The sequence below is a fragment of the Myxine glutinosa genome, chromosome 1 (assembly GCF_964187855.1).
Source record: "Myxine glutinosa chromosome 1, kmMyxGlut1.1, whole genome shotgun sequence".
Classification (NCBI taxonomy): Eukaryota; Metazoa; Chordata; class Myxini; order Myxiniformes; family Myxinidae; genus Myxine; species Myxine glutinosa.
Genome location: NC_136261.1, coordinates 278,297,833 through 278,322,937, shown reverse-complemented (window position 1 = coordinate 278,322,937; position 25,105 = coordinate 278,297,833). Strand labels below are relative to the sequence as shown.

Below are 25,105 nucleotides of genomic sequence, written 5' to 3'. Positions count from 1 at the left end.
GGATTGTGCAAAGGTAGCATACTTGACTCTTTGACCTGTAGAGTCTCGGTTTGTACCTAATGCGACTATAAAACTGGTGGACAGCAAAACCTGCTTCCCAGGCAGCGTGTTGCTTCAGTACATGTGCCTACCAGATGGATGTTGAGTTTGGTATTGGTTGCTGTTGGTGGATGTTAAAAATGTTAAAGAGGAGGCACGTTATCACCAGCACCATGAACAAGTTCAAAATTCCTGCCCTGATTTACGGTTGGGAAGGTGTTGAAAAACTAACCGGTGATAATCTTTGCTTTGAAACTGCTTCGTTAGCATCGATATTCCGCAGAGTATTGTGTAGAGAGAGCGAGAGATAGAGATTGAGACTCATCTTACTATGATTCACAAAATGTCTGTCCGTCTTTCTGTCTGTCGGTCCATCTTTTCCCAGGTACCGCAAAAACGGCTGAACCGATCACAACGAAATTTTGGGTGGGTAATCCTGGGACACCGTGGAGCAAAATAGGCGATATTGTTTTTCCAATTTTTTTCCCTAATTTTCCAGTTTTTCCAAACATGATGGAATAATATTTACCGATATGAACAGTGATGCGGCTTTTATTGAAATTCTACAAATACTGTTTAGATTTTGATGATTTGCGTGTGATATGATTTCACGGATGTTTATATAAATCGTTTAAAATAAAAAAGCCTTCAATTTCTGATATTTTGCCTTTTCATTTGGGCCTCCCAATTGAAGCCCCGCCCATAGGGTGGGTACCGTTTCTAGTATCTTCTAATGTCTTTGTCTTATTCTCTATCTAACATATTGTTACGGACCGCGGATAAGATGTTGGTTTGCCGAGCGGATGGCCCCGCGGCCCTAACAGTTACCCCGACTAACCCGATTCCCGAACGTTGGCCGGATCGCGCCACAGGTATTCAATAGGGAAAAGACAAAGGCGACACGGATGTGAATAAGAAGAAGAAGAAGACAAAAAGGTTGGAAATACTACTAAATTTATTCCTACTATTTACACGCTCAAAGTAACCAAGGAGAAGGAAGGATAATAAAATAATATACAGAAGAATCAGAGACACAGTGCAATTATTAGCTTACCTACAGTCTTAATTAAACCCAGGACAGAACAAACAAAAGACAGACTCACGCGGGGAATGATGATAGGAATGGCAGGAGGTGGATGGCTGGAGGGGGAGGAAGGTTCAGCTGGACCCGCAGCACGGTCAGGTCGGGGATTAGCAGCCGCCGCCCTTTCTCGATCGGCGCGTTTAACAGCCGCCGTTCCTCTTCCAATCGGCGCGTTTAGCAGCCGCCGTTCCTTCGCGGCCCTGCTCAAAAACTGCCGTCAAGGCCCCCAAGCTGCTGTGGCTGAAGCTGCTGTGGCTGAAGCTGCTGTGGCTGCTGCTGCTGTGGCTGAAGCTGCTGTGACTGAACTTGCGGTGGCTGGAGCTGCTCTTTTAGGGATCCCTTACTCAACTCTTCTCGTACTCAGTCCAACCATTCTCGCTTAGTCCAAACCACCAACCAACGTTCTGACGCGTGGTCCAACCACACTCGCTTCTTGCGCGCGCGCTTTTATAGCGCCTCAGGCGATCAAGCCGTCGGCCTTCAGGACACGCCCCTCGGTGAGCTCGCTTCGGCCCTGATTGGTGGGCACAGGCCCTCTGACTCCACCCTTGATGACGATGGGCGGGCACGCCCTTCTTCCCCGAGCTGAGCACATGCTTAATGGTGGCTATTGTAGTTGGCAGAATAAGTTTTGGGAGTGGGAATGGGGAATGAAAGGGAATCTATCTTATTTCACTTGGTGCAATGGAGTGTCATCTTAATGGAAGACAAGGCCTTACCCTAATACACATAATAAGGAAATAAACTACTGAACAGGCGTATTATGGTGTCCTTCATGTATGCTTTATGGAACTAACTACGGGAATGCCCTTTGACCTTTATACAACACTGGAGTAAGGAGGGCGATATTTTAACAACAATTTACACAATAACAACAAAAAAAAAAAACTATTCTCATATCCACAACACTGCACCCTCCTCCTCTTAGGCACGGCCCGGGCCTATAACTTTAACTTTTAGTGTGGCACGTAGGTGTAGTTCCCTCTACATTTAACCTGACCCTGAGTGCGACAGTTTTAAAACATAAATAAATATGTCCCGCTGCTCCATTGCACCCTGCCTAACAGATTCACGCCCACAGCTAACCGAATTGCGGAATGGTCTTCAAACTATACATTTACGGTGGGGAGCATTATTTACAATGACGTTACTTTATTTACAATACGCAACCCAGGACCTGTGATTGTTCTTTTGGGGGGGGAGAGACAGTCTGCTCTGCATCAATGCACCATGAAAGCACCCAAAACGCACCAACACACCCTCAAGCACCAATCGGTGCACAGTCATCACTGTTCATGAATAAAATAAACCGACAACCCCTAACCCTGCAGGTGGTCTCTTGCTCTTCGGCTCCCTCTGCTGGCTATTACTATCTTCCAGATGTTGTCATCTTCTTTGCTGGCGGCCTATTTGCAATAATAAAATGCACCCAACGTGTCCATTTTTATTTATTTATGGCCCACAGGGCCGACTAGTGTGGTTCACCTGTGGGGCATCGGTGCCCTGTGGCCAAGGTCCGCCAGCAAGATCTTGGGCCTTCATGGCCGGTTCCAGCAGAGGGGCCATGCCCCAACCCATGCGGTCCATAAGTGGTGCTCAGCCACAGACATGTGGTCCATAATGTGGTGCATCGATGCAGACAGCTGGTTCTGGGAGTCCCGGGCGCCCAATGGCGTACTCACGCACGCTCCCCTCGGCGCCCAGTGGCGCACAGGTCCTCATGTGGGAGACAAAAGGGGGAAAAGACAGATGAGCGAGGGGTAAGGTCACAAGGGTACACATCAATAAGGCAATGCAAGGTGAAGTGCGTACGGAGAGCGAAGTGAGAAAGCTCGTCCCTACCGTACGTCACCCCCCCCTTGTCACCTACTCTACCCTTGCCCTTACCCCATATTTACAAAATCTACACCTTTACAAATTCGTCGCTAATGTCACGTCTTCCCCATATTTCCCCTATACCAAATTCGTCTCCACAATCCCTCTATCCAAAATTTGCCATCATCCAATTCATCATCAATCCTCATAAGGAGGCAGAGATGGAACATCAAGCACAATGTCACACCCACGTCATGATGCGTCTCACATTCCAAACATCTGCACAATAAAAATAATAAAACATGGCATGGTGTGGAGGTACGTCATCCCAGGTGAGTGGATGCAGATGGTGCGAGGAGATTCTTAATCCTAACTATCTATCTATAATTCCAGCAATCTCTGTGTGTGTGTGTGTGTGTCTGTGTGTCTGTGTGTGTGTTTGTTTGTTTGTCTGTGACCGCTGTTTCTCGACAACCACGGGTCCGATATACTTTAAACTTGCCAGGTATATTGCTGGGGACCCGAGGATGTGCCTTTTCAAGGTTTCATATTAATCGGACAAGTAGTTACCGAGCTATGTCCAAAAAACGATTCAACCAATCAGAGAGCAGCGAGCTATCACGTGTGCCGAACATGCCGAACAGACTCTGCCTCGGACGGCACATTTGAGAGCGTATTCATTTATTTCACGTTGGCAAACTATGTTGGCGTTAAACTATGTTTTAAAACGAATTAAAACTAATTTGCGATTCTTTCGCTTTCCTGCGCGTTTGTGCACGCTATGGCGATTTCTTTACCAAACTCCGCAAGCCGTTCGCTTTGGACCAAACCATTTCATGTAAATAGAGGGGGGGGGGATTGTCACCGTACTCGCAAGCCGTTCGCTTTGGACCAAACCATTTCATGTAAATAGAGGGGGGGGATATAATTTTAGATATATATATAGTACGGGCATGCCCTAGTCCTCTAAATGACATTAACACACTTTACACTACCCGGGGTCTTTCCCTGCCAATCCATTGGCCAACTTACACTATAGGTTCTAAAAACCAATTCCCATTGACCAAACTGTGGTGCTTCCTTAATTTGGGGTCTCACTCCCCCGATGCAACTCCCTGTGCCCTTGCACAATTTCAGGACTGGGGCGTGTAGCTCTCCCAGCAGGCCTACCCACCTGCACACCTCCACCACTGCAGTTGCCACCCGAGCTTACCTAGCTCCTCACCCTAACCTATCTAATTGGGGAAGGCCCCTCCTGGCTCTGTCACCCCTCGGTGCCCTCTGGCACTGGGCTACCCGGGTCCATCCTCCGGATCCTCGGGCCCCATCCACAACAACTCTACCGGCTCCCAGAGCCCACCTGCGGCCTCACCTGGCCGACATCCTCACAGTGGTGGAGTGCCCAAACCAACTACACACACTAACAGGCTACACGCCCAGCCATTTCCACAACACTAATGCATCCATCCAAATACCATTCTTTCACCCGCACCACAGATGCCAATATCCAACCACAATTTACCTATACCCTCTACCTAACACTTACACTACCCTCCCCGGGTATTCGTGATGGGGGTCCATCCTTCCCCCATTCACACCTTCGCACCATCCACTCCACTCCACAGTTTCCCCCATACTCACTCCACGACCATCCATTCCAATACTCCATATACTCCATACCATTTATTCCACACAACCATTTATTTCACACAACCATTCTCCATTCACCTGCAGTTGCACACCTGTGCAATCACCTGGTGCCACCTGCACCCTCCTTCCTTCCTGGACCATTTGGTCAGCACAACTCATCACTATCACTCACTCACACACTGCTCCATCCACCTGTTCAGTTGCACACCTGTGCAATCACACCTGTTCCTCACACACGGCATCATCTAAACTACCTGTTGCCCTGCTAACTTAGTGCTCCCCGTCTTCCCTTTAAACTAAGCACATACCACGTCATTATCATCCACTCTAATCTACCTGCATCCCCACTACAGGTATCATTGTCACTACCTAACCTTAACGTTACCTAAGGTCATCTTCTAGGTCCCTATCATTATATCCTAACCCTCCCGGGCTAGTTTTCACTGCTAAACCCCATAAAACTAGTGCTCCTTTGCCCCCGTTGTGAGAGATGGCAGAGTTGCCATCCCATCACATCGGGTATCTTCCACTACCAATTTTGCACACCAAATCAACAAATCAAAAATTTGCCAATCACTACTAATCATCTGCCAATCATTGGTCTGCCAATCCTTTGCCAATCATTAAATTTCGCTTTTTAATTTCGGGTCCAAAACACTATCCTCATCATCACCCGTCTACTCACTAGATCCTCTCGGTGCGCCAATTCACTTCTACAGCCCGGCTTCGCACGGCCGAGCAATGGATGCGGGTGGTTCGTTGCCAGTGGATGGGTCCATCCGGTATTTGGTGCAGGGAAGGCGGTTTACCCGGGCCGAGATCCCACGCACCATCCCGGCACAGAGCCGTCCAATGGCCCGATCTCGCCCTGCCGGAACGCCTCAACAAAAAGGGGTCGCCATGATGACCCTTCCTATTGGGCTGCCCGCTCCGCCTAGTGGAGCACGGACGCGGCCGTTCCGAGCGAGGCCCAGCGTGGATCGCGTACGGCGGTTCTTTCGAAACCGCCGTGGTTCGGATCCCCGCGGGTCCTCGCGGCACGCGAAGCCCGGCACGCACCGAGGGCCCGATTCGGCTAAACGTCATTCTAACCGCTAACCCGGTTGGCGTCGATGCTCCATTCGCATGCTCACACCCCGCAGCCCGTTCCTTGCTCATACATCCAGCCGTCTCCATGCTCTTTGTCATTGCACCTTCCCTGACACACCCAGGTACACTCATCCGCTTACCGACTTTGTCACACACCTGACCACCGCACACCTTTGCACACACTCATCGTTTGCACACCTCACCAACACACCTCTTCGCGCCCTCTCCTCGGTCACCTCCTCTGTGACAACCACAGGTGTGCTCTCACTTGCGCACCCAATCACGTGCCTCACGACCAATTCCAGTGTGCATTCCCACACACGCTCTACCATTCCAGGTGTGCATCCTTCCATTCCAGGTGTACATCCTCTCTCACCTGCCACAACCAACTCACACTCCGTTTCACTCTCACTACTCTCACCTCCACACTCGGTCGCACACTCACCCTTACTTTTGACAGCGCACTCTGTACTCATGCACCCGTCCGTTACACACCTTTCTCGCGCACACTCTCCCTTTACACCCTCCGTAACACTCACCACAGGTGGGCATTCTCGCTTACTCTTGACAGCGCACTCTGTACCCATACACTCCTCTGTTACACACCTTTCTCGCGCATCCTCTTGCGCACACTCTCCCGTTACTCCCTCCGTAACACTCACCACAGGTGTACACTCTCTCTTACTCTCGACAGCGCACTCTTTCCTCATGCACCCATCCGTTACACACCTTTCTCGTGCATCCTCTTGTGCACACTCTCCCGTTACTTCCTCCGTAACACTCACCACAGGCGTGCATGCTTCCGTTACATCCCTTGTAACACTCCCTACAACGCGCTTCCATGTGCCCCCCCGCACACGCGCTACGACCAACTCACTCTCGACAGCACACTCACTCCTCGGCGCGCACTTTTTCCTCACACACCCCTCCGTTACACACCTTTCTCGCGCATCCTCTTGCGCACACTCTCTCGTTACTCCCTCCATAACACTCACCACTCCGCGCTTCCATGTGCCCCCTCGCACACGCGCTACGACCAACTCACTCTCGACAGCACACTCACTCCCCGGCGCGCACTTTTTCCCTCACACACCCCTCCGTTACACACCTTTCTCACGCATCCTCTTGCGCACACTCTCTCGTTACTCCCTCCGTAACACTCACCACTCCGCGCTTCCATGTGCCCCCTCGCACACGCGCTACGACCAACTCACTCTCGACAGCACACTCACTCCTCGGCGCGCACTTTTTCCTCACACACCCCAGAGTCGGACATTCTCGCACACCTCCTCCTTCGCACACCGTACCTGTCGCACACTTCACCAACGGCCTCTCACGAACACCCGGATCCAAATCAACCCCCAAGCCGACTGAAGCTCCCCTCACATCATATACATTTCCGAATATATCGCCACTCACCTTGGCACCTCGTCTCCGCATCTCCTTCGCCACCTGCAAACTCGTTATTTGGTTAGCGAGCACATCATCACGATTCGAGCACAGACCTTGTACTAATTCCATTACTTCCTCCTTTATCTCTTTCTCAGCTTCCCTTCGTCTCTTCTTAATTTCACTCACCGCCTCTTCCACCTCCTCTAATTTTTCCTTTACCTCCTTCATTTCCCGGTGCGCCCCCTCTATCTCTTCCTCTAACGCCACCTTAACCGTTTCTATGTGCGTCCTCACCTCCCGGTCCTTCGTCTCCATTACTTCTGTCACCTCGTCCAACCTCGTTGTCAGTCCCTCACGTACCATCTGACATTGCCTCTTCGTCGCTATCAAGTCGTCTCTGATGTCTTTTTGTGTCGCCTTTAACCCTCCTAGTACCGCAGTGTTCCTTTGTACCTGCTCCACTAACTCCGTCTGTCCCACCGTCAGCTGTTCCACCTCCTGCGTCAGGTCCTCTATGCCCCCTTGTAACCTAGCCGTTCCATTTCTCACCTCTTTCTCCATACGCTTCTCACCTCGCTTTACCTCCTCGCGTACCCCCGAGACCTCCTCGCTTACACCTCGTCGTATTTCCTCCTTCATCTCCTCCATCTCTTTTGTAGATGCCACCCTCATCTGTCCCAATTCATCCCTCTGAGCATCCAATTTACCTTTTAACCCGATTTTCACCTCCTCTATCTGGTTCCCCATCTGTTTGATTTCCCGGGCGGATTGCTCCCCCATTTCCTGCAATTTGTTTTCCATCTTGTTTTCTAACCGCTCTAATCCATTTTTCACCCCCTCTATCTGATTCTCCTGGGCAGCCATTCTATTTTCCACCCCCGTTAACCCATTCTTCACCTCTTTTATCCCGTTGTATCCCGCGCTTGCGCGCCCCTCAAATTTAGCTTCGAGCCGCTCACCGGTACCCCTTGCTTCATCCCTCATTGCCCCCATTCTGTTTTCCAATCCTCCGATTTGGTTTCCCAATTGCTCACTATTCTTGGCCATAAGGGCCTCCATTTGCATCATAAAAAGGTTCAAATCCACCGGTGCTGCCACGGTCGCGGCCGCGGCGACATTTGGCGCCGCTGCACCCACGTGCGCGAGGACGCCATTTTGCGCGCCTGAAACCTCCTCAACCACCTCCTCATTGTTCTCCTCCCTCTGATCCTGGGTTACTCCTAACCCCTCTCCTAGTTCCCCCACCGGCATCCGATCACCTTGACTAGCCATGGCGCGATTTCAAAATTCGGGTTTTTCTTTCAAACAAATTTCAGCAGCTCGTAATTTTGAGCGCGTTAAGCGCGCTTCGGGTCCGTTCCCGCTCCCGACACCAATTGTTACAGACCGCGGATAAGATGTTGGTTTGCCGAGCGGATGGCCCCGCGGCCCTAACAGTTACCCCGACTAACCCGATTCCCGAACGTTGGCCGGATCGCGCCACAGGTATTCAATAGGGATAAGACAAAGGCGACACGGATGTGAAGAAGAAGAAGAAGACAAAAAGGTTGGAAATACTACTAAATTTATTCCTACTATTTACATGCTCAAAGTAACCAAGGAGAAGGAAGGATAATAAAATAATATACAGAAGAATCAGAGAGACAGTGCAATTATTAGCTTACCTACAGTCTTAATTAAACCCAGGACAGAACAAACAAAAGACAGACTCACGTGGGGAATGATGATAGGAATGGCAGGAGGTGGATGGCTGGAGGGGGAGGAAGGTTCAGCTGGACCCGCAGCACGGTCGGGTCGGGGATTAGCAGCCACGGCCCTTTCTCGATCGGCGCGTTTAACAGCCGCCGTTCCTCTTCCGATCGGCACGTTTAGCAGCCGCCGTTCCTTCGCGGCCCTGCTCAAAAACTGCCGTCAAGGCCCCCAAGCTGCTGTGGCTGAAGCTGCTGTGGCTGCTGCTGCTGTGGCTGAAGCTGCTGTGACTGAACTTGCGGTGGCTGGAGCTGCTCTTTTAGGGATCCCTTACTCAACTCTTCTTGTACTCAACTCAACTCTTCTCGTACTCAGTCCAACCACTCTCGCTTAGTCCAAACCACCAACCAACGTTCTGACGCGTGGTCCAACCACATTCGCTTCTTGCGCGCGCGCTTTTATAGCGCCTCAGGCGATCAAGCCGCCGGCCTTCAGGACACGCCCCTCGGTGAGCTCGCTTCGGCCCTGATTGGTGGGCACAGGCCCTCTGACTCCACCCTTGATGACGATGGGCGGGCACGCCCTTCTTCCCCGAGCTGAGCACATGCTTAATGGCGGCTATTGTAGTTGGCAGAAGAAGTTTTGGGAGTGGGAATGGGGAATGAAAGGGAATCTATCTTATTTCACTTGGTGCAATGGAGTGTCATCTTAATGGAAGACAAGGCCTTACCCTAATACACATAATAAGGAAATAAACTACTGAACAGGGGTATTATGGTGTCCTTCATGTATGCTTTATGGAACTAACTATGGGAACACCCTTTGACCTTTATACAACACTGGAGTAAGGAGGGCGATATTTTAACAACAATTTACACAATAACAACAACAAAAAAAAACCATTCTCATATCCACAACAATATAAAACTCTTTCTAACCACTGACATGCTGATATAAATGTTTAGTACATTCTTGGTGGGGTAGAAAGCTAAAATTTTGCATAATGATGCAACTCACAGCCAATATCTCAGGGGAAAAAATCACAAAATGGTTGGAAATTTTCGTAAACGAAAATATATAAAAGTGTGCTGGTGCCACTTATGTCTGCTCGTTGTGGGGTCACGTGACCTAAGACAATGTACATTCTGCAAATTTAATGCTTTGCAGAATATTGCCATGGTAACAATTAATATAGTCAGCAGTGCACGTCAAACTTTTCATTTTGCTTTAAGCAGCGGCCGTGGAATGTTGTGCAGTTATTTTACTGCTTAAGTTAATTATTTGCTATCTACAAATATTTATCATTATTATCCCCAAGCTTTTGGAAAAAATATAACGTGAGGATATTGTAATATGCTCCGTCAGTCTGTCCATCATGCTATCGTCTCTTAAATGGTTGGGCAGAAATCCATCAAACTTGGTATTTGTTATCACAACATGGCACAAACATGCAAGAGCAGAACACTTTTGGCCCTCTCTGCTGGGGTAGGGTCAAAAGGCCAAATACCGAAAAGTGCAATTACAGGCACATTGAAAAAAATTTAAATGAAACTTTCTACTGTATATGCAATCAATTGGAAGATGTATGAAATATGTAATAATTTTTGGGATTTGTGATTTGATTTGGGATTTGATCGGTTGCTAAAATCCTCGTCTTTTAGCAACCGATTCAAAGCGATTGAACACGGCTGGCCAGTGGACAAGGTCTCTTACAAATAGGGAGCATCATCTGCATGGAGTAGATCGGTGATTACTTCTCTACTGGCATTGATTCCAAGCTGATCTGTACACCTTGACATTACCAGTCCATGGTGCAGCAGAAGAGGGAGGGAGCAAGGATGTAGCCCTGATGAACTGCAGAAGACGTGGGGAAAGGTGGTGATAAGTTGGTTGGTCCTCAGTACCTTCAATAGGGATTTCCGGTCAACAGAGTCAAATGCGGCCCTGATGTTGATATACGCCACGTTAAATAGACACTGAAATTCCCGATGAAGTTCTGCAAGAATACGGGGGGCTAGTATAGCATCAATTGCATACCTGTTTGGGGTGAAACCAGATAGCTGGGGGCGTCACCGTTGCAGCAGGAGGGGGTGAATACAGTTCAAAAGAACATGAGCAAATACCTTCCCAGGGACTGAGAGCAAGGTGATTGGACGATAGCTGCTGCAGTTGCAGAGTTAAGTGGGGTCCTTTGCCTTTGTAAATGATTATTGTACCATTTTTCCACTCTGCTGGAATATGCCCAGAATTCCAGACATTTATAAAAACCCAGTGTAATATGTCACAAATGTCAGCAGTTATATCAAGGAAGACCCATGTGAATGAATGGTGTCCTCGGGATCAAAAGGCCAACCCTCTTCCTACAGCTCGCACAAGATCTGCCTGCAACCCTCTTCTGGTGAAATTGCCAAAATCAAGACTCTCTGCTCACCTTCACTCTTTCATTCCTCTTTTTCTGAAATACCGACTTCTTTCCTGGAAGTCCTAGCATGTCCATGTGTTTTTTTTTTTACCTCTCCCACCCTCCACCCCCCCCTCCCACGCCTCCTCTCCCCAAGCCCTCTACCTCCCACAGATCTCCCGATGTCGTTGCACTCAAATATTGTACTTGTGTGCTTCCCCCTCTCTCCCCATCTTGTCTCCCGCTCCCTTCATTTCGTCTTATGTGTCCGTTATTTTATTTTTTTTGTCATTAATGTTAGCTCTTACACGAGCCTCGATCTTGTATACCAAAAAAAAAAAAAAGCATCCCATGTGCGAGTTTGGTGTGTGAAAGACAGCGGGACGGCCGTGTGCGCAAGTGGTGTGAGGGTCGCGGGACATCCCGCGACCAGAGATGGTTTGGGGAAGTTCCACGTAGGGAGGGTTGGCGGAAACATGGGGGTTTCCCATTGGGAATCCTCAGAACATCAGTTCCTATATAAAGAATCTGAGTGTTGCACAGAAATTAGAGTTCATTGCAAAGTTAGAGTCTGGTGTATCGGGTTGCGTGCGTGTGCGATGAGTATGGTGTAAAGAAACAAACGGAGTCTGATTAGATCAGCACCCAGACTGAAGGAGCGCATTCATGGGAGCATTGGCACCTCTTCAGCCTCTTAGCTCCGACTCAGAATAAAAGTATTCCGAGTCACCACTATCGATCACGGCACAAATGGTGAGTACAGTAAAGTACTGTATATACTTATTTTATTTCTATTTCATGCTTGCTTTCTTTTGTTTATTGGCGCTGAGGAAGCGCCTCTAGCGATTGACTTCCAGCCAGTGTAACGCTAATTCCTGTCACAGGAATTCTGAGATCATATAAGTGGGCGTGGCAGTTCCTGATTGGTTCGTGTTGGGGAACGCCTTCTCGCTGCCGACGTGACGTAAATTCGCGCACGCGCACTGGTGATTGGCGCTGAGGAAGCGCCTCTAGCGAATGACTTCCAGCCAGTGTAACGCTAATTCCTGTCACAGGAATTCTGAGATCATATAAGTGGGCGTGGCAGTTCCTGATTGGTTCGTGTTGGGGAACGCCTTCTCGCTGCCGACGTGACGTAAATTCGCGCACGCGCACTGGTGAAGCTTACTCGATCTTACTCGATCCCATATTACATGTACTTTCATTGCATACAAATTATACTTCCTCCTAGAAATTCCATGCCCGAACCTCAGCGCAATCCAAGAGGATTCACTTGTTTCTTATTTGAGTGTTTTATTGCATACATGTACTGTATAACTGGTTAACAATGTCCGTTTTGCACTGTAAGGCACGTATTACCATTCAAAAATAACCATTCAATTTAACGGACTTTCGGCATTAACAGACAACCTCTTCTCCCTATTCGTCCGTTAAATTGCGGCTTTACTGAATGTGGAGGCTCTTCTATAAAGTTAAACATTGTGCTATAATTTAAGTGTAACTTTGTGTCATTTCTCCTACAACCCCTTGTGCAGGGCTTTTCATCTTCATATTCTACTGCCTTTTGAGAGAAAACATCAGGAGTCTGCTCAGAGATTACTTTTGCAACAACGCTTTCAAAAGGATGATTAATTCTGGTAAGAAGGGGTCTTCTGATGGTTCAGTGAGCCATGTTTCCCAGACCTGGATGGTGATGGATTGAGGAGCCATGCTGTTTCCACTATGCTAGGCTGACTTGCAATCTGAGTGTTTTCTTCGAAATAAGAATCAGGAGCACAAGAGACAGACAGCCCAGTTTAGTGAAAATGTTGCAATGAAGTCTGGTGTACGTCATTCTGAGTTTGACAGACTGGTGACATGTTTTAATGGGACCTGTGGAGAATCTCTGTCGACATTTAAAGTGAAAGACGTCGTGTAAAATTTAGAATGAACATATCTGACCATTTTCAACTTATTCACTTCACATTGCTCCCAACAACGAGAACGGCACTTGCAAAGTGCATAATCTCTCCTCGCGCATTAATTGTGAACAAAAATACCATAGTTAACCTAGCATGTGACTGTTATGGCCCAATGCTATTATGGCCTATATAGTATACCAGCAGAAGTACCCGGCGTTGCCGGGCAGGGAAGGGTGGGAGGGGAGGTGAAGGGGGGAGGGGAGGGGGGGGGAGGAGAGGGTGGAGGGGGGGAGGTGGGGAAGGGGGAGGGAGGGGGAAAGGGAGGGGAGGGGGGCATGGGGGGAAGGGGAGGGAAGAGGGAGGGAGTATGGGGGAAGAGTGGGAAGGGGAGGAGAGGGGGGAGGGGGAAGAAGGAGGGGGAGGGGGGAAGGGGAGAGGGTAGGTTGGAGGGGGAAGGGGAGGGGGGAAGGGAGGGGAGAGGGGGGAAAGGGAGGGGGAGCGGGAGGGAGGGGGAGGAGGGAAGGGGAGGGGAGGGATATTGATGGTTACTGGCTATTGATCACATCCACAAATATATATGCTGGTGGGTGAATGTGGTGAATGTCGTGTTCATCACGTTTCTGAGGTAAGTGTGATGCCGATCAGGAAGAAGAAGCCTGACTACCAACTTCGTACACTTCCGGAATTGTTTGATTTATTTGTATTCAAATGTCTGGTGAATGTTTTGTATTTATTTATGCGAATGTGTACTTGTATATAACTGTCATTAATTTTTAAAGGCTTAGGCACTATCGAGCGATTTTTTTTTTTTTTAACTCCAAAAAACCGATCGTTTTGTTTTCAATTTTTTTTTTTTTGGCCTAAAACACTCCCAGGCACTCATTGATGAACCTGTGAAAGTTTGACGAAATCCGTTCAGCCATCTCTGAGAAAATGGCGACACACAGACAGACAGACAGACATCTCTCTTATATAGTAGACTATCAGAAGTACCCGGCATTGCCGGGCGGGGGAGGGGAGGGGGAAGGAAGAGGGGGGAAGGGAGGGGGAGGGGAGGGGGGCAGTGGAGGGGGGAGGGGAGGGGATGGGAGAAGGTGAGAGGGTAGGGTGGAGGGGGAAGGGGAGGGGGAAGGGGAGGGGAGGGTGGAGGGGGAAGGGGAGAGGGTGGGGTGGAGGGGGAAGGGGAGCAGGAGGGGAGGGGGATGGGGGAAAGGAAGGGGGTAGGGGGGAAAGGGAGGGGTATGGGGGAAAGGGGGGGAGGGGAAAGGGGAGGGGGAGGGGGGGAAGGGGGGAGGGTAGGTTGGAGGGGGAAGGGGAGGGGGGAAGGGAGGGGGGAGGGGGGAAAGGGAGTGGGAGGGAGGGGGAGGAGGGAAGGGGAGGGGAGGGATATTGATGGTTACTGGCTATTGATCACATCCACAAATGATGTAATCCACACAATTTATGTACTTTACATAACGTTAATAGGAATACATGGCCATGTAGATGGGAAAATACAGTTTGTTTGAAATAAATCACAAATATCAGATGAAAGTGAAAAAAAAACCTATGTGGTGTGAATGGCAATGTTTCCTCGCTGAAATGTGAAAAAACTGAATTACGTGCGAAACGCATAACTGTGAGATTATGGTGGCAAGGTTGGGACATCACGTGATCGCTCTGAGTGAATCAGCGCGCTGCTTCTGCCACCGGCTGAGATTCCGTGTCAAATCAAAGATTCCCTATCAAATGTTCCTCGCTGAAATGCGCTGAGGTAAATATGAATAAAAAATTCGATATATTTTCACTTTTACGTTTTTGGCTAACTCGCTCACGAACCTGACGAAGATCCTGAGTGAGGATCGCTTACGCTACGCTACGTTATGCTAACGCTACGTTAGCTACGCTACGTTACGCTACGTTATGGCTAAAAATATGGATCTAGAGATGAAAGAAAAAAAAACCTATGTGGTGTGAATGGAAATGTTCCTCGCTGAAATGTGAAAAAACTGAATTACGTGCGAACGCATAACTGTGAGATTATGGCGGCAAAGGTTGGAACATCACGTGATCGCTCTGAGCGAATAAGCGCGCTGCTCTGCCACCGGCTGAGATTCGTGTATAATGTTCCTCGCTGAAATGCGCTGAGGTAAATATGAATAAAAAAATATGGATCTCGTCAAATATTTTTAGGTAGGCCATGTTCTTCCCAGGCTCAATGGCCATGTCTCTGCCAAATATCAAGCACGTGAGCCTCTCCATTTAGGAGTCCTATCGGTAACATTACACACACACACACACACACACACACACACACACACACACACACACACACACACACACACACACAAACCTGTGTTTTACATATATATAGATACCCTGTCATCCATGCACACTATTATGTCACATTGTTTCTTGGCATGTGTTAGGATCGTCATAAATTTAACTATTCACTCACGTTGGATCATAGATATCATAAAACGTTGGATCATAGATCATAAACGCAATAAAATATGAAGTTTCAGATTTTGGATAATGATTTCAATTCAACCAATTATGGCTGGAATACCACTTCACCGATGACATCATCGTTACCACCCTATATACCCCATGGGGAGTTGATGATATTTGCCAAGTTTTTGTGCGGTTTTAGAAAAAATGATGTCCTAATTTTTTCCCTTTATTCCAATATAGCTGCCATACCATGTGACTTATGATGTCAGAGTTAGCATTAAAATATTCTCCATGGGGAGTCCCTCTTATGTTTAAAGTTTTGCATCAATCGGACAAGCGGTTGCAGAGAAAACCATTTTTATAGCGAAAATATATAGATGCGGACAAACCTGGCTCACCATCAACAGACTAAAAGTAGCTCCCTCAAAATCACCAGTCACTCTTCGAACAAACTACACCAAGGAACATAGTGCTGCACCACACATCACACTGAATGACATCCCTATTCCACAAACACCCACCAAACAAACATACTCAACATCTCTTTCAACACATCCATGTCATTCTCACATTTAGTCTACTTGCCAGCAATGTGAACCCGGAAATGTTGAGTACCCCAAAGTTTTAAGTTAGAAATGTACAGTATGGGTCCCCAGCACTTAGAAACTGCCGGATGCTAACTTGCATATGTTGGGCAATTAGCAAAATTAGCATTAATAGCATTAACCCTATCAAACATAGGCCTGGGACACTGAAATTTCTGTTTCGCTCTATTACTCCACTTTTATTCACAGGTATTAGAGGTAACAAAGGCAAGTACCATACCAAACTAGAATAATATGACTATGGGTAAATAATATCCTCAAAATTAAAACACAAGTATACCCAAAATTATCAGAGCTGAAAAATATGTGCACTAGTTACACAACATAAAACTTCCATCAAGAAAGAGCGTCTTGCACTTCTACTACTCTGCACTGTTATAAAGCATATCCTCATCATAAAACTCATCCTCATCGTCTTCATCTTCTTCTCCTGACTCTACATTCTTGTCATATTGCTCTTCTTGCTGTGAGTGTGTGAGTGTGTTGCAACATGTACTATCAGAGCCTTTGCAGAAGCAGTAGCTGGTACAGGCCAGGCCTTCAGCTACGCAGCTGCACTTTGCTGTTAAACAGGGCTTTAACCCAGCTTTGCAGCTACAGCTGATCATTTCCAACACGGCAGGAGGAGCAACGGGGCTTGCATCCAGGATGGGCATGATGACTTCCTCTCCCTTCTCGCCTTCCTTCTTATTCCATCCAAACTCTGTTATGTCCACAGCTGGTGGGTCAGGGCAGTCTGCTGCTTTCCAAAGCAGCACTTGTAGATGGGCACGCCGTCCATGGAGGAGAGCGTTGCGCTCTGTAGGAGGCAGTGTCTTCAGTGCTGGGGGGGTTTTGCGCTTTCGGTAGATGTCATATCTGGCGACGTTCAGAGATGCCGACTCCCTCTCGTTGTACAGAGCCAGGAAGAAACCACTCACTGCCTCTGTAATCTGTAAATCAGTAGCTCCCTCCTCTCCGATGAAGTGAAGCAGGTCACCAGGTACTACTCTCATGGCCTTGAGTGCGGACACCTTCCCTTTCCCCGCGGGATAGGAGGTGGTGTCACATCCGGAGAGAGCATGCATAGCCAGGATGGAGCGACACTGCTCACCGAGATTCTCTACTGTCGAATTGATGTTGAGAATAGTGCCATCCCATCTCTCCATCTGCAGGTTACATGTGATACCCACCTTCCAGCACCAATAGACCATGAGTACGAAAACATCAGTGTCGTCGCTGAGAATGCGGACAGTTTCAGCTCCGCGACTGGCTGCATCCAACATGTATGAGATGAGGGAGACGTCAGCCTCGTCATGAGTGACAATACTGTCTGCTTTGCTGACCATCTTGATGTGATCTCCTATGCTGTGTGTGCACAGGAGCTCACCCAGTCTCCGTTTGTTTGTCTTGTTCTTCATCACTTTGTCACGGCTAGGTAGAGGGGTTGTCAGTGAGAGTCGGTACTCTGTTGAGCTCTCCCCAGCTCTTCTCTGCCTCTCGTGGTCTTTGGCAGAGACTTGCTCATACCGGTCAAAGATGACAAATGTTTCGGTGATGTAGCGATTAAGCCGGCGCCCCATGCTGGCTGCGAGGTCAGCCACAGTGCCTGACGATGGCCACACCACGTGGTAGATGAGCTGCGATGCATCAACGAGTACAACATGTGGTGGGTGGGGATTGGGGGCAAGGATTCCAAGATGCTGGACGATCACAGACTTGTTACCCTTCCTGAGGCATCCATACTCATCGATGATGGATGCAGGGACCGGGCCGAGCTCGTAGTCAAAGAGGGCAGAGAGCTCCATTCTTCTCTTGCTCCCCACCACCAGCAGCCGAGCAAATAACGCCTCAAGGTCACATATGATCTTCGCATTGACCTTCACTCTTTTTTTGGTGAATGTCATTGTCACCACCTTATTTGAGATGGGCGCTTGAAATCTCTCAGGAAGTGATGAAGAGAACAGTGTGCTCATGTCCTGTCCAATCTTCAATGCATCTTGCACATTCACCTTTTCATCTGCCACCTGGCCATTTATGATATGGTGGAGGGTCGCGGTCTCTATGGTGAGTGGATGGGAGTTTTCCTGTAGCACTCTCAGGATTTTAGCCCGGTCCTCCGCGTCCAATTCCCGCCGTCCTTTACCCTCTTCTTTGTGTCTGTTGGGCTGCATTGTCTTATCCGGTGCTTCAGCATCGTCGTAAATCTCATCCAATGACTTGGAGCGATAGGAGCAGATGCCGAAAGATTGGATCCACACGGCGACCTGCTCAGGGTTGGTGGAGATGCCCTTCATGCCTCCTACTCCCTTCCCTTGCTTGATGCATGTCTGCTCCCCAAACATGTCTCCACTCACTGCAGCTGCACCATGAGAGTGGCGGCATACATGGCTTCCAGCGTAAAGGTCATCCTTGGCAGTAGCAGGAAGGTACTGCATGTCGCGCAGATGCCATGTGATCCATCTTGCGTCGTGGTGATGACCGGCAGCAAAGAAATAGGGCAGCATCTCTTAAAGGCAGTGTTGTTGCAGCATCCAATCACCCTCTCTTTCTGCTCGCCAGAACCTGTGAGCTATTAGGGTAGGGGTGATGAAACAATCCACCCATAGCCGAAAAAAAATCCACGGCTTTTACATCCCTTTTTTCACATGAAATTTTGATCGCAGGAAATTTTTATAAGAACACTCACGGAAAGCATATCTGTCTAAGTGTATTATGTCCAAATTTCATACAGATCCTTCAAATAGTTTGCTCACACGAAGCATTCAAACGGAGCAATAGAGTGAAACAGAAATTTCAGTGTCCCAGGCCTATGTTTGATATGGTTAATGCTATTAATGCTAATTTTGCTAATTGCCCAACATATGCAAGTTAGCATCCGGCAGTTTCTAAGTGCTGGGGACCCATATTGTACATTTCTAATTTAAAACGTTGGGGTACTCAACATTTCCGGGTTCACAAGAGGGCTCTATAGGCTTGGCAAGTAGACTAATTGGTAATATCACATCTCAAACATTAGAAAACATGCACACCCAGGCTGAACACACTTGGGGCACTCACAGTCACCGACTTCGGACACCACAAAGAAACAACATCACTAACATACAAACAGTACATTAGATCAGCCATCAACTATGCCAGCTCATCTTGGGCCTCCAGTCTATCAAACACACATCTCAACACCCTGCAGACCCTGCAAAACAAAGCCCTTCGCATCATCACAGGTTGCACATTAACAACACCCATCAAGCTCCTAAACATAGAAGTAAAAATGCTAAAAATCAAAGACCACTTAGACATGAGAGATGAACAGTTTCTTGCAACGGCAAATGCCAACCCCAATCACGCATGCCACTACATGTACAACCACCCACAGGCCCCTAGACACATTAAAACTACACCACAAAGACACTAGAGTGCCATCCTCCGTAACATCACTCCCATCAAACAACAGAAACTACAGAAAACACATCCACAACCACATCATCATAAACGCAATAAACAGCCTGGGCCCAAACAGTATTTTGGGCACAAAACCCCCACCCATCAATGAAACAGAGAAACTACTCCCCAGGTCAGAGAGACTACCCACAACTTTTATACTACAAACATAGACTCGACGACACCACTGACGACACATGCAACCGTTGCCAGGCCACTCCACATACGATAAAACATATCATGGAAGACTGTGCGGTCCTTGCTTCACGCAGACAAGAGCACATTGGATATGAGGGATCTCTGGGTCGCTCCTGTGAGATTGATCGTCTATCTCTGTGCCGCTGGTCTGTTCAACCACAACTGACTGGGGCAACACAACAACACCAATTTCGTGTTATAAAAGATTATTTTTTTACATATTTTGTTCACTTTCACAGAACACCATAGCACCCTAACCACATGGAGGTCAAGCACCAAAAGTATATGCAGTGGCCACTTCAACTTATATTGGGTTCTGTGATGCAGAAACAAGACATGCAGCATCTCTGCATGTCGTGGATTTTGTGATTGTTATCTCAGATTTTGTTGGTTTCAATCCAGTTGAAGACAGCAATTATATTGGTTCAGATTATAATCAAACATCACATTATATTATGATATTATGATTATCAGTTATATCAGGTACGCTAAGCTAGGTTCAGGAGATTTGCCATGTCACGGATGGATTGCTGGTGAAACCAGTTCACAAATTTTGTTTTGACTCCTCATGCATGGCAAATTTGTCATCCTCCCGACTAATGATCACTTGTGCCTACTGATCCTCATTGCTTGCTATTAACAGTCCAGTGACTGTGACACACAAACATTTCCAGCAACGATTGCCCTAGGCATCACCATCTCAAGCATAGCAGCTGCACAGCCCCATTATTTTGGAATCAAATGTCATCAATTTTGGCCAGAAGTACTGGTTTTGAGTCTGTATATTTTCACACTAGCCCCACACGGGAATTTATTCACATTTTAAAATCTGATTTATATATACACACACACACTTTGGTTCATATCACTTTCTTTTTTTTTATCAGACTCGGTGGCGTAATGGATAGACCGTCCGCTCTGAGTCTGGGAGGCCAGCAGTTCGAACCCTAGCCGAGTCATACCAAAGACTTGAAAATGGTACGTGCTGCTTCCTTGCTTGAATGCTCAGCATTTAAAAGGATAGAGCACGGATAAACAACCATAAGTTGGTAATATGAGCATAGGCTTTGATTGGTCGAATGGCCACCTCCGCATGCATTGAAATTCTTTGAAAGAGAACTAAAATTTTATATTTAACCCAGCATACAGAATTTGACCACAGATGGGTTCATATCATGAAGTCTGTCTGACACTTTTCAAATCATTGCCTTGAGAAGTCCAATATCCGTAGATATAAGAATATTTTTTTTGCACACGTATATGGAAGAAAAGAAAAAAAACACCATGAACCAAATCCTATTTCATGGTATTTATATTGGAGGTAAACTATTGCTTCCTTATACGTCCACGATAGGCTGTGAAACATCACACACACATACAACACAATTACAGACAATCAATTTTCAAACTAGAAACGGTACCCGCCCTATGGGCGGGGCTTCAATTCGGAGGCCCAAATAAAAAGGCAAAATATCAGAAATTGAAGGCTTTTTTATTTTAAATGATTTATATAAACATCTGTTAAATCATATAACACGCAAATCATCAAAATCTAAACAGTATTTGTAGAATTTCAATAAAAGCCGCATCACTGTTCATATCGGTAAATATTATTCCATCGTGTTTGGAAAAACTGGAAAATAGGAAAATTGGGAAAAAAAATTGGAAAAACAATATAGCCTATTTACCTCCAGGAGGTCCCAGGATTACCCACCCCAAATTTCGTTGCGATCGGTTCAGTCGTTTTTGCGGTACCTGGGAACAGACAGACGGACATTTGGTGAATTATAGTAAGATTAATTTTCACTCCACCATTTGAAATTTGCCTGAAAGTATTACAACTGTCTCTTTTATATTTATGCAAAGAGCACTGCAGCACATTTTGGTCTTTCATAATACTGTAAAACAGTGTTTCATATCACTAAGGGAGTGACCTCCTCTGGAAATATAATCCATTCAAGCATTTGTGTTGATGTTTTTGTTGTTGTTATTGCAATTTCATATCTCGTCATTGTTTTCAATCCCTGTGGTACTGTTGCAGACACGAGTTCCAACAAAACCAGTGGCAAAACTGAAAAACACTAAAACAGCAGCAATCGGATGGACATGGGCATGGTGAGTTTGAGAACGTGCACCCTATGTTGTGTTAGCCAGGCAACCCTGAACATGCAATACCAACGTCAACTCAGACTCTTGACTTCTGGTTTAAAATAGAGACTCCAAGATAAGTTTGATGAACCTATAGTCTGCATTGTAGGAACATGTTAGGTATAGGAGATGGACTAGATCTATATGTAGACTTTGTGCATTAATCATGTGATCTTGTGTTATGTTTCCACCTGCAAAATGTGCTGTGATGAGGTGCTCCCCATGACACAAATGTATAGAGCCATAGTTGTGCTTGTGCAGAGTCACAACCTTGCATTGGCTTCTCAAACACTTAATTATGAAATCCCGTGCATGATAGACAAAGATCACAAGAAGATATATGAAGGGCGACATGAGAAGGTAGCGAGTCACACTACCTGGAAGTGATTGAAGCAGTTGCTGAAGTAGAAGAAAAAACAAATATTTCAGGCAAGCAGTAAAATTTCCTTAAATCGACGAACAGCGAGTTATTTAATTAATTAGTATTTCATGTACAAAGTGGGGCTGATGATGAGTGGAGGAAGAAAACAATGAGAAGCCAGACACAGGCGAGCGGTGAAAGAACAGAGGCCACCAACTTGCATCTCTGTGCATTGGCCTCCTATCAAGATGTCCCAATGATCCTACAGGTCTTATATCCTCTAAAGCTTTTTGGAATTGAAGGTAAGACAAAGGAGCTTCATCCCAGAGGGTTAAGCAATACGTCCGTCACACTGTACATAATGAACTTATAAATCATGAGGACTTGGAAGACAGTCTGGCGGAGAATTCCCAATCAGCATCTCGTCTTGGTGTTCATGAATCTTGAAAATGGAGTTTTCTTACAGTGGGTTATATTAGAGGGTGAGAGTATGGAACTAGAGAGCTTACAGCTCTTCTAAGTAAAGTTTCTGATCCTTTCCATATAACCTGAAAATGATGCTGCTTCAACCTCTCTTTCACGAGACGGTGAGGAACTGTGCAGCTCAGGGTAAATCCATCCCAGAATTCCACACTGTAGGAAGGCAACCTCAAGACTATGCCGTGAAGATAAATAACGGACCGCCATCGTGCTGGAGATCATCTTCGCAGGCCAGTTGACACTGTACGTATGGAGATCGAATTGAGAGGAACCGACCGGTTGGAATTTGGTGTGAATTTGGAGACGTGTACGCTCATTCAAAGTGTCACAAATAAAGTCACAGACCAAAATGAAGACACAACAGGAATAAACAAGGTGTTTAATAAGTAAATAAATGAGGACAGGAATTCAATAACAAGGAAAAGGGGAAGGGAATTGTGGCAATGGGGAAGACACATTCTTATCACTAAACAGAAACAGCTCACCGACTTAGAATTTATGCCTCACGTGTTGGCTTAGCGGTTAGGGTGCCGGCTTGGGATCCTCGGATCCTGGGTTCGAATCCCGGTCGATCGCTGAATTAACGCCAGGGCGGTTGACTCAGCCTGTCATCCTTCCGAGGTCGGCAAATTGAGTACCAGCTTGCTGGGATGAATGATCACGGTGTGTACCCCGATTTAGAACAGGTACACCGTATCCCTGCGCATCGTAAGAGCGTGCCCAAGGGTTCGCGTCAGGCAGGGCATCCGGCCATAAAAACATTGCCTCAAACAGGGAACCATGATTGTCATGGGGCCTGCAAGGCTAACCCCCGCTCCTGCGGGTAAAAATGGCGGTACAAACGATCATTCATTCTTTCATTTCATTCACAGACGGACACACATGAGGCAATAGAGAGACAGGAAGAGGTGCCTGGGGGGGGGGGGGGGGGGGGGGAGAAAAGAAGATGGCTGGATGTCAAAGGCCTACTGTTAGAGAGCACATTCTGTCTCGTCGGAACATGTGTAGCATGTTGTGGCTCACATGGACCACGAGTTGCAGGCTCCTAGCTCAAGGTCCCTTCGGGGTGCTGTAGCTTAGTCTGCAACGCGACTTTCCCAGCTCTGGACGAACAACACGGATCTTTCAGCTCCACAGCCAAAATCTCTCCAGCTCTTCGCGAAAGACCCTCCCTCTCCCAATGTCAATCTCTCTCACCGTTCAACCATTCATTTCGAACACCCTCCACCAAAGAACTCCACATACACACCCACACACTGGCCAACCAATCGGTGTGTGATTTATCAAGTGAAAAACGTTGATCTTTATCTTTACAGACAACCCCGTGTTTAAAACCCATTGGCCAAAACACGTACGAGTCAGCCAATGCACGTGGTGTGACTGGCCACGTGATGTCCTGCACATCGCATCATGTGGAACGAGTCCATTGTTTACGCTTCAAGTGTGGGGGGGGGGGGGGGTGATTAGAGAATACATTGTACATTTAATTGTGAAACAACACAGACGGATTGGGGAATGGGAATGACAAAATACTCTCCAACCACGCGATCTCTGGTGATGCTAATGCTAATCTACATATAATGGAGTTGGAAAGCTGGCCTGACTCCACCCACAAGTGTAAACCGAAAGAACCTCCACCATTTTAGTAAGTCTGAGGCACTTTTGAAGTGTCACGTTCACAATCGCCATGCCCTCCCTATTAGTTTTCCATTCAGTGTAAAACAACACAAGTGGCTGTTAAAAGCAGCATCAAATATCTCGAAACATTGGAGTCGATAGGCGTCATGGGCCTTGTGAAGGCGACAGTGTGAATATGCTTCAGGTTTCCGGTGTCAGCCTATGGGTCAGTGCAACTGGAATTATCCGAGCTATATACAGTATAACCACGAGTTTTATGTATGTGCATACGCAGTACCGTACGCATGTTTTGGCTTCACGTACGTAACCCGGGTTATTTTTATTTTCGGGAGCAATCGAGGCAGCGGCCATTTGCCTATACACCGCCCAAATAAAGGGACATGTCAGAAGAAGAACGTGTTGCATGCTTAGAACAAGATCACCCATTGGGCGAGTGCTATTGCTATACTGTACACAGACAAAAAGAAAGATGAACGAAGAGGTTAGCAACAATTAACGGGAATGTGTTCCAGAATGATAAAATACAATTTTTCTGTGTATGAGGCTTGTGGGGTAGCTCGAACAAAGAAGGGATCAAGACTTAATGGAACAAAATGAATAGTAGAACGAGAGGGGTAGATACAACAAGCAGGGATGAGGGACGAAATAGGGGAAGACTTGGATAAATAAGGGATGTGGGGAAGAATGAGGACTAGGGGAGAACAAAGGGGGGCGGGGGTTGAACGAGATGGGTTACAACCACAAACTCTTAGGAAGGAAAAA

General features: G+C 47.1%; 1 protein-coding gene across 4 annotated transcripts in view; it reads left to right on the top strand.

Moving 5' to 3' along the window:
* LOC137437856 (adhesion G-protein coupled receptor G2) overlaps positions 1-25,105 on the top strand; it is a 126,714-nt gene that overhangs the window by 97,912 nt on the left and 3,697 nt on the right. For 2 of the 4 annotated variants that reach the window (XM_078766338.1, XM_078766333.1), the window contains 2 exons: positions 12,695-12,796; positions 21,758-21,831. In XM_078766338.1, coding sequence (XP_078622464.1) covers positions 12,695-12,796; positions 21,758-21,801 — 146 coding nt within the window. In that variant the 3' untranslated portion in view covers positions 21,802-21,831. Of the gene's footprint in view, positions 1-424; positions 699-12,694; positions 12,797-21,757; positions 21,832-25,105 lie in introns of those variants that run through there. The other 2 variants (XM_078766340.1, XM_078766336.1) reach the window with 1 other exon arrangement.